This window comes from Myotis daubentonii, chromosome 12 (genome assembly GCF_963259705.1).
Source record: "Myotis daubentonii chromosome 12, mMyoDau2.1, whole genome shotgun sequence".
Taxonomy (NCBI): Eukaryota; Metazoa; Chordata; class Mammalia; order Chiroptera; family Vespertilionidae; genus Myotis; species Myotis daubentonii.
Window position 1 is genome coordinate 23238748 of NC_081851.1, and position 9679 is coordinate 23248426.

At 50.0% G+C, this 9679-nt stretch overlaps 1 protein-coding gene and 1 pseudogene across 1 annotated transcript in view; one reads left to right on the plus strand and one right to left on the minus strand.

Moving 5' to 3' along the window:
• The window catches only part of LOC132213936 (protein Daple-like), a 73961-nt gene extending 66716 nt beyond the window's left edge, over positions 1 to 7245 (minus strand). Inside the window, 2 exon segments of the mRNA XM_059660807.1 lie at positions 2722 to 2791; positions 7108 to 7245. Of these exon segments, the coding sequence (XP_059516790.1) occupies positions 2722 to 2791; positions 7108 to 7245 (208 nt within the window).
• Positions 7246 to 8489: 1244 nt separating this feature from the next.
• On the plus strand, positions 8490 to 9273 carry LOC132213937 (V-type proton ATPase subunit D-like; annotated as a pseudogene).
• The last annotated feature ends 406 nt before the right edge of the window (positions 9274 to 9679 follow it).

Sequence of the window (9679 nt, forward strand, 5' to 3'; positions counted from 1 at the left end):
CGAGTTAATGAACTGTTTGACCAAATATAGCAGCTAATTTTTAAGTTGATAATTTGGTATGGCCCACGAATTATATACATACTCAAATGGCCCTTGGCAGAAAAAAGGTCCCCACCCCTGGCTGCTGGTTTATAAAGCAGATTCTTATTTACCTCTTAAGGGAAAACTCATCCTTTAAGCTTTTCCTACTGCCGAATTGTCAGGAGGAAAGGCTTTTACCATTTCACTCTCTCACACCAACGTATGATAAGCCCGATTTCCCCAGACCCAGACCAACACTATCACACTGCTCCTTCTCAGCCCTGCCAATCAGGACCAAAAAAAAAATCACACAGGGTCCCCTCAGACCATCCAGATCCAGCTCTTTGCAATATGCTCAGTAAGGGTGGGTGCTGCAGATCCAACTACTACGATCAAAAACTCCCTTTGCTAGTAAGAGTAGAACTTCTCAGTGTTTAAATGGAATAATTCTCAAAGCCTTATGATTGTTTTTTCACTTGAGGCATTTCATTTGCCCCAAGAGGCTCCAATCCATAGTCAGTCATAAATAGAATCACAGCCCTGACTCACTTCTCTATTAATGCTGAGCTGATGATCAGCCACAATTTCAGTTTTGATAAAAAAGAAAGAGAACAAGCATAGGAGTGTTAACAGCCTCCAAACAGTCCCACTAAAACCTTTCCATGGCCACAGTGCTCTCGCCCACCAGCCGGTGTGCCCAAGTGACCGTCCCACCCAGGGTCCCCCCAGTCAGTCCCCACATGACAGGCAAGTGCCTCTTGTAAGCCCTTTGATGGATATTACAGGCACAGACCCTCCCAGCCATCACCAGCTGCTCTTCCTACAGCGATTCACTTCCCCCAGGATTGTACATGGTGCTGTAGCCACCAGAGAGCTGACACATAAGCAAGAACGTGTTTGGAGGGCTCAGACAGCAGAAACAGAAGGCAGAGTTCACACAGAAAATCTTGATGTTCACAGCAGAGGGTCTAAGTGTACCATACTTTAGAATAACTCCAACAGCTCTGAGAATCTTTGTTTCCAGTCACAGCAGAGGAAAACAGCATTACAAGTGCAAACACATGTAGGATAGGCCCACTGCTAGTAGCAAGACCATAAGCAAGGAGGAGACTAGAAACCCTGTACACACAGACACACACAGATACACACAGACACACATGAGCTCAATCTACAGTGTGAGGCGGCTCAATGAAAGAGCAAAGGGTTCCGCTTCCTCAGCACCAGCAGTTACACACATGACAACCATGAGCCATTCATTCATTCATTCATTCATTCTATTCATTCGTTCACACCCATCAGGCATTAAGACAAAACTAAATCTGAACCAGAGCACTGTTATAAAAGTATAGAATTTCTGTTTGCTAAGTTTTGTTAACACGGGGTTAGAGGGGGAAGGTTTTAAAGGTAGAGAATTAATTTTAGAAAAAATCTTCATGGGAAAAAATGATTTAAAATAAGCTTTGGGGCAACAAACAGGGCACTAGGAGATTCGGGTGAAGCAGTGCTCTGTTTGTTCTCACCAGGTGAGTGGAATAAAACATGTGGTGCAAACAAAGCACCCTGTGATTTTTATCCCTACACAGATTCCGATGAAACTTATGAGAGAGAGAGAGAGAAAGCAGAAGTTCTCTAATTTCTTATGGGAGGCTGATTTCTCTCAGGAATTTAAAGTAAGAAGAACTGTTGTTCTCTTAAATCTACCAGATTGTGGGTTTTGAATAGTTTCAAACATAGAGAAGATAGTGGGTCCCTGTCAGTGAGATTGGCTCAGGGACAGTTAAGCAGGCAAAGAAGAAACAAACCTACAGACAACTCCCTTCCAGGCACCCATGTGTTCTGGCTGCTGGGAGCTTTGTTGTAATCAACACAGTCCTCTGGCTCAGACCAAGAAAATCCACAAAGAAAAGCTGGAAAGGGAACCTGAGAGAAGGACCTCTAGTCTGCAGTGAGATTCAGGCAAGGCTTCTTAAAGGAAGTGACCTCTGAGCTGAGACCCACAGGGTGAGGGGGGAGATTTAGGACACAGGGACGAGAGTGCTGCAGGCACAGGAACAGCACGTGCAAAGGCCCAGAGGTAAGAGAACAGGGTGCTTGTCCGGGAGCCGTGGTGCAGGCAGAGACACAGGATGGGGCGGGAGGAGATCCGCCGCCCTGTTTAACTCCCAGGGAGCCACCTGACAAGCATGAATTAACTCTGAATTTCTGGAAGATGTCCAGGAGCACATTTCATTCTGTCTTTCAAGGTCACAGCGCATGTCCGAGGCTAGGACTTGGAACCCTTGCCCTCTCGGGCTTCAGGGCCCAATGACAGACATGCCAGGACTTCCTGGTGAGACCCACCATGGACTGAAAAGGGCATCACAGGGTCCCCGTGGGAGAGAGATGTGAGTTCCTCCACAGATTCCTCCTTTCTTACCAAAAGGTACCCACCCTGTGAAGGTGGCCCTGACCCCACATTTACTGAGGAGGAGAGACCCCCAGAGAGGCCACAAAGACTGGGGCCCCTAAGCCCACCGAAGCAGGGGCTTTGGCTTCATGCCTCAGAGGAAACACCCTTCCTTCAAAATCTCACCGGAATGATCACGTGTTTTCACTCTGCTGGCTCCAAGCTGGCAGCCAGAGCTCTGTGTCCAACAGCTGCCCAGAGCCACTGGCACTGGCCGAGCCCGCCGAGGTTGGGGGGGTGGTGGTTTCACTCACCAGACAGCGGGTCTTTGCTAATCACTGAAACATCCGGCAGGCTCATTACGATCCGCTGCTGGAGAACTTCCTACAGAAACAAAGAGGAAAGATACCACTGAGAACAGGAAACGAAAATAAAGAATGACTAACAAAATGACAGCTTATCCAGTCACTGGGTGAGCGCACAGCCACTACACGGTAACTGGGAACATGCTATGTAAGAGGAAGGAATAGTTAGAATATAAATAAATGTGAAAAGTCAGAGCTACCTGGACTTCCAATCCTCATCATAATCAAACATTATGTCTGCATATGAGCAGAGACCCTGGGAAGAAGAAGATAGGCTACATGCCAGGACAGCAGCATCAGGTGTGAGTGTCTTTTTAATTTTTTAAATACGTTTTTATTGATTTCAGAGGGAGAAGGAGAGGGAGAGGGTGAGGGAGAGGGAGAGGGAGAGGGAGAGGGAGAGGGAGAGGGAGAGGGAGAGGGAGAGGGAGAGGGAGAGGGAGAGGGAGAGGGAGAGGGAGAGGGAGAGGGAGAGGGAGAGGGAGAGGGAGAGAAACATCAGTGATGAGAGAGAACCATTAATAGGCTGATTCCTTCACGTCCCCTACTGGGGAATTGAGTCCTCAACCCGTGCATGTGCCCTGACTGGGAATCCAATCGTGATCTCCAGGTTCATAGGTTGATGCTCAGTCACTGAGCCACACCGGCTGGTTGTGAGAGTCCTGGCCCCAAGCCCAGAGGAGTCCAAGCAGCGGGCCAGGAGGAGGCCGGAGACACTGGCTGAGACACCAGCGCTCAGGTGAGCCTGGCCATGCTGCTTCTCACCCGCTCCTGTCCTCTGTAAAAGGTCAAGGACAAAGTCTCCCCAGGTTTTCAGAGGCAAAACTTGAGCTTCTTGAATAGCTGGTGCTTTTCAGAGGGGCCCCTGGTATTCCTAAGTGCCCTGCCCTGAAGCCTCAGAGAAGGACAGCCAGGGTGGCTGAAGTGTTGCCTGGCAAACAAGACCAGGCCTGGGTTCGGTGACTGTGACGTGTCTCACTGGAAAACCATGGGCAGAGGGATCCCACCCTATGTGGGGGTGACCTCTCACCCTCCCTGGTCAGAGTAAGGAATGACTGTCTCGCTTCGTCCAAGCCCTCACAACAAGGTGACGCTGGGTGGTACTTCTTCTGAAAAACTTTCTTGACTGTCACTTCACAACAGTAACCAGTTATGCACATGCTATCATGTCAGCGGGAGGGAAAAGGGCAGAATATGAAAGGCAGGGAGTGAAACACAAACTACTCATGCAGAAACTGGGGGGAAACACTAACACCGCTCATAGTGACTGTCTTTCAGTGGTGGGATTCTGGGTGGCTCTTATTCTTACTACCTGTATGTTCTCCTAGCTGTTTGTAAGAAGCACATATTACTTATATGGGCAGAACTTAGCTTTATTTTCCAATAAATCAGAAGGAAATACACACCACAACCCTGCCCGCACCTGCCCGTGTCAGCCCAGAGGCAAGTGGCCTGCGGCTTTCTCAGCATGAAAAGGACTGAGGCAGGGACGCCCTGCAGCCCTTAGCAAGTGCTGCAGCAAACATTCACTCTCAGGCCGAGGGGCTGAGGCAGCCATGCACACCTGCCCTGCCCTCAAAGAGCTGCCAGTGCGGAAGCCGGGCCAGGAGGCAGGGTCCTTCCTTCTACCAGCCTTTCTCTCTGGGCCCTGAGGGTGGACTGGCCATCTTTTCCTTCCTGGGATGGTTCCCGTGTTCTGGAGCGCTACCCAGTGCCCAAGAGCAGCAAACTGCCTGCAATTCCACATGGTCGAGCCCCCTTGTCCAGCCCAGACCCGAGTGGCATGCACCCTCCATGGCCACCGAGACGAGAGGACCGCATGCTCATGGCCACACAGCTCGCCCGAGCCTGCCTGCTCTGTGCTGCTCACGGAGAGCCTCAGACACCTCCCCGCCCCTGAAGCCTCCATCGCAGCCCCAGGAAGAGGTGCTGTCCTCCAAGCCACACCTGAGGCGGGAGGCCTGCCTGTCCAGAGTCTCACGTTGGCATCTCCCTGGTTTTGATTCATGTGAAACCAGGAAAACAGGCCGTCATCCCAGCAACTGGGGCAAGTGCTGACTATGACAGACGTGGACAGGATTTACTGCCCCTCAATGCCCTTTCCCCCGTCTCCCGCCCACAACCCTCCAAACTGGAAACTCAGTTGTGCACCGTCACTCCACTCAGGTGTCATTTCCTCCAAGAAGCCGGCCCAACTGCCCCCACGCAGCCCGAGTGAGGAGTCTTGTCTGTTGACCTGTTGGCACCATCCGCCTTCCCTGGCACTTAGCACACAGCATCAAAAGCACCTGCTAACCACCAATGGTGCCTGCAGCCAGGAATCAAGCCCCTCCACACCCAGACCCAAGTTCAATGGCAGCACCACCCCTGCCCCCTGCCTGTGGGCAGCACTAGATGAAACCCACCAGCCTACAGCATGCCCGGCGCTGAGTGTGGCTCCCCACAGACAAAGAAACAAGGCCACTTCAGCCCCATCATCTGAGCTCTCAAAGGCCCTGCCCAGAGGCTGCTCGGAGTCATGGTGCTCTGTTGCCAACAGGCGATGGAATGAGTACAGCTGCATGCTGGGGACAGGGCTCAGAAGCAGAGTCTGGCCAAGATCTCAGTGAAACCCAGTCATAAATCTGGGACTTGTTGGGCAGTGAGTGTTTCTAAATATATATATATATATATTCTCTCTCTCTCTCTCTCTCTCTCTCTCTCTCTCTCTCTCTCTCTCTCGCGGCCTGGTGCATGAAATTGGTACACATTAAAAGGGGATTAGTTAGAGGAAATATTTTAATATTGCTATTTGCCCTTTCTCTATAATAGAAGTGTCAGAGATGAAAGAAAATTAGTAAAATGTATATGAAAATCTTCCTCCTGTCATAGTTGGGGCACACCACAGGACCCAGAGTCAACCCACGTGCGCCTCGAAATTGTGTGAGACCCAGACCAGGCCGCCCTCTGCCCCATTGGGCTAGATCCAGACCTGGCCGGACCCACCCTTGTCAAGCCCCGCTGGGTGGGGTCGTAGCTTCAGGTCTGGCATGGCATGGGGGGAGGGCAGCCTGAGGACCCCTGTCAAGCCCCATGGGGGAGGGTTTTGGGGGATGCAGCCTCAGGTCCCTGCTGATTGCTCATTAAGGCTCATTACAGGAACTTGGCCTCCACTCTGGGTGCAGCCTTCTTGTGTTATAGAACCCTCCCCATCCCCACCCCCACCCCCCACCTCAACTGTGGGCACCGCCATCTTTGTGGCAGAGTGACAGTCAATTTGCATATTCCCTCTTTATTATATAGGATTTATTTCAGAGTGGGAGAGAGATAGAAACATCAAAGATGAGAGAGAATCATTGATTGGCTGCTTTCTGAAGGCCCCACACTGGAGATGGAGCCTACAACCCAGGTATATTCTCTGACCAGGAATTGAACCATTGACCTCTTGGTTCATAGGTCAATGCTCAACCACTGAGCCACACAGGCCAGGCCAATGAGTGGTTCTTAAACCATGTTCCCTGAGGTCCCAAGAACCCACAGGGATTGCCTAGGGGAAAAGGAAGGGGCTGAGCAGAGGGCATTAGGGTTCCCCAACCCCCAAGTCAATCAGAGTCATTGGGCTTCACCTGAGATCTTAAAAAAACTCATAGGGGGGATATTGATGCTCAGAAAAAGTGTGAAAATCAGGGCCCAGCAGGGCAGTTTCAGTCCATATGGCATCTGTGCTGGTCATATAAAGACCATAAAGATCAAAGATTTCACCCCACCTTCCCAAGGCTGGGGTGGGGATTTTAACAGCCCTTCACCATCAGGTCCTCCTGCCATGGACTATCTGAGATAGAGACACGGTGAGCATGACAAGTGAACACTCTACACGCTGAACTCCAGTGCTGCCATCTGTACCCGGGGGCTCATCCATTATGATCCTGACCCAACATAACCCTCTGTGGTCCCATATCTCCTTCAACACCTTGAATTACTGCTGTACAAAGACTCGCTGACCTGTGGACAATAACCAGATCAGCGTGCCCCTCCCAGAGTCCATTCCAGACACTCCCCATGTGCCTGGTGCTTGGGGCCGCAGTGGCGACTCATCTCTGAGGCCCTCACAGCACCAGACCCAATGCCATGCACACCGGTCAAAGGACATTAGCTGGACAAAGTAAAGCAATCCAACATCTGACCCTTCTCACAACGCGGGGGGAAATAAAAGATGCAAGTGATAAACCCCCAAGTGCCAGCGAGCAGCTGCCTCACTGTGAACACCATTTCCTCTGGGCTTCCTGCGGGGAAACCTTTTGAGTGACGACATTGCCAGGAACACAGAAGTCCTGGGGCACAGAGAGCTGCCCTTACCTGGTAGAAGTTCTCAATGTGTCTGACCAAGATGGTCAAGTTCTCAATGCGGAGGTTCACATCGTTGTTCACATGCTGGTGGAAGCGCTGATTAGGCCTGGGGTCTCTGGGGAAGAAACATGAGACTGGAAACGGCATCTCCCAGCATTTGCCACACTTCCCTCCCCAGCCTGGGTAGCCCTCACCAAGCCTAGGTCAGTGTGAGGCTGAAACCAGTGTGGCCCAAGTCAAACCCTAATCCTGCCCCTGCCGAGCCGTGGACCTTAGACAATACACATCCCTCCCAACCCCACGGCAAACCCTACTCAGGCCCTTAGTCAAAGTCATCCCGATCCCACTCCTGGCAGCACCCACAAACCGCCACCAAATGCAGTGCAGACCCAAAAGGTTACACTGTGTGAAAATCAATAATCCACCCCAAAAATATATTTAAAGATTAAGAGTGTTAGGAACTGAACGCGCCAAAATATACGAACCATCAAGAAAGAAAAAGGGAAAACATGGTACATTTTCCAACTTAAATCAATAAAATCATTAATGTTCTACTTCACATGGGTTCCCCTCCTCTGTCACCAGCCTGGGTCTCGGGCTGGTCCTGTGATTTTACATTCTAGGGACACAATTCCACCTGGACAAACCGACATCATCAGTCTGTGGCACTATATGGTGTACAACGCCGCCTAGGGGACATTCTAGCAGTGGAGACAAGCAATTCATGTGGGAACCCACAAAGCATCATTAACTTTCACTCTCCAGCAAAAGTCAGGTCTGGTCGTGATAAAACTGGAAATCTCAATCAAGCGACATATAACTTCATCCATCGATATGTTTTCAGGATACTTCTCAAAATTCTCAGGCTCAAAAAGTTTTCCTATCTGAAGAGAACAGACTCAACAGGAGGCCTTAGCTGCCACCTTGCCTGCTTTTTATAACAACCCCCCCCCCAATAGTTACTGTCCCAGGACACAGGGAGGGGTGATAATTCAAATGAGGGCTGTCTTCCTGGGTTCATGAGGGCACTGAGCCTCCTGGGAGCTGGTCTGATGGAAGAGAGGCAGGCCTCTTCCTCTTTCTGCAGTAACCTGCCCCCCTCCATAACGAAGGGGAGATGGGGGAGGCATGGAAATCCATGTCAATGCCATTCTGCTCATTGGAAGCCAATAATTAATACAAAATTGACAAATAGGAAAAATATCTACAAATAAACGTGTCAGATGTCACTGGAAGTACAATTTAAAAACCACCACCACCACAAGCTGTTTGAAAGTCAACCAAGACACAAGCAGCTGACTTGGAGAGGAGGACACTGGGGCTGGGGCTGTGGCAGCCCCCACTGCCCGGCTGGGAACCCAAGAAAACAGTCACCCTCAGAATGTCTGCGAATGAGATACAGTGTCTGCAAAGACTGAATTGAAATCTTTCCCTGGCAAATAGCACAGACCATGATGAAGGCCCGATTAAAAGCACCGACAGGTCATAAACCTCCTAAAGAAAGAATCCCATGCCTTCACCTTTGATTCCCACAGATCCTAAAGATTGTAGAGACTTAAATGTTGATGGGTGAAGTGATGAGAGAAGATGTCTCCCACTCATTGAGGCCAAGTTCACAGCAGGGGACTTGAGCACCAAGATGTAAACAAAGCCCAAGTGAACATATGAGGGAAGAAAGAGGATGTAGCAGGCGTTACTTGGCCAGTATTTGAACATGCCCATGAAGGAACTGACAGCTATGAACTGACGGGATTAGCCAGAGGTGGGGAACAATTGGCGAAATTAAGTGAGGAATTATGCCAAAGCAATGGGACTACTGGTGGATCTGGCCTCTGGCAGCCTTCCTTGGTGACTTGGGATGAAGCTATGAAGATAACCAACAGGTGTGCAGATGCCACTGAACATGTCATCACCCCCTGGATTGAACGTGTCCCTGCATACATCATTGCCGTGCTGGACACAGAGAGCGAGAAGAGTCCTATAGGTCAAGGAAAACACAGGAGAAGAAAAGAATCGCAAGGAAAAATCTGAGAAAGACTTGGCGCAACAAAGGGCCTCTGGGGAGGGGCGGAGCCTGGCAATCTTCTGTCTGAAGAGAAGGCTGAGGCTCTTCTGATTGACAATCTTTCCTGCCCTGGTTCTTTCAAAGTCTTAACATGGCACCATTTTAGTTAAAAACTAGATTAATTAAATTAACTGCAGCCATGAAATACATATTTGTTAGCTACACTAGGAGTCCCCACCTTGCATGGCATGTATGCAAACCCCTTTATCCATTGCAGGCAATACTCAGCCAAGGGCTTCATTCAATTGCCCTGGGTCCCCTAAAATAGTCACATGAGGAAACAAGAGGACCGCTTTTCAACTGTCAGGTGACAACAGTTCTTACTGACCCCACACAGTAGGAGAGTCTGGCCGAGCCACCTACACGTTACAGGTTTCCCATGGAGCCATTCATTACCGAGGAAATAAAGGTGAGCGGTTCAGTGGAAATTAATTTAGGAACAAAGGAGGCTTTCAGAATTCAAACCACAAAGGCTCTTTGGTTGCAGAAGTGTGCCTGGCATCACAAAATGATTTA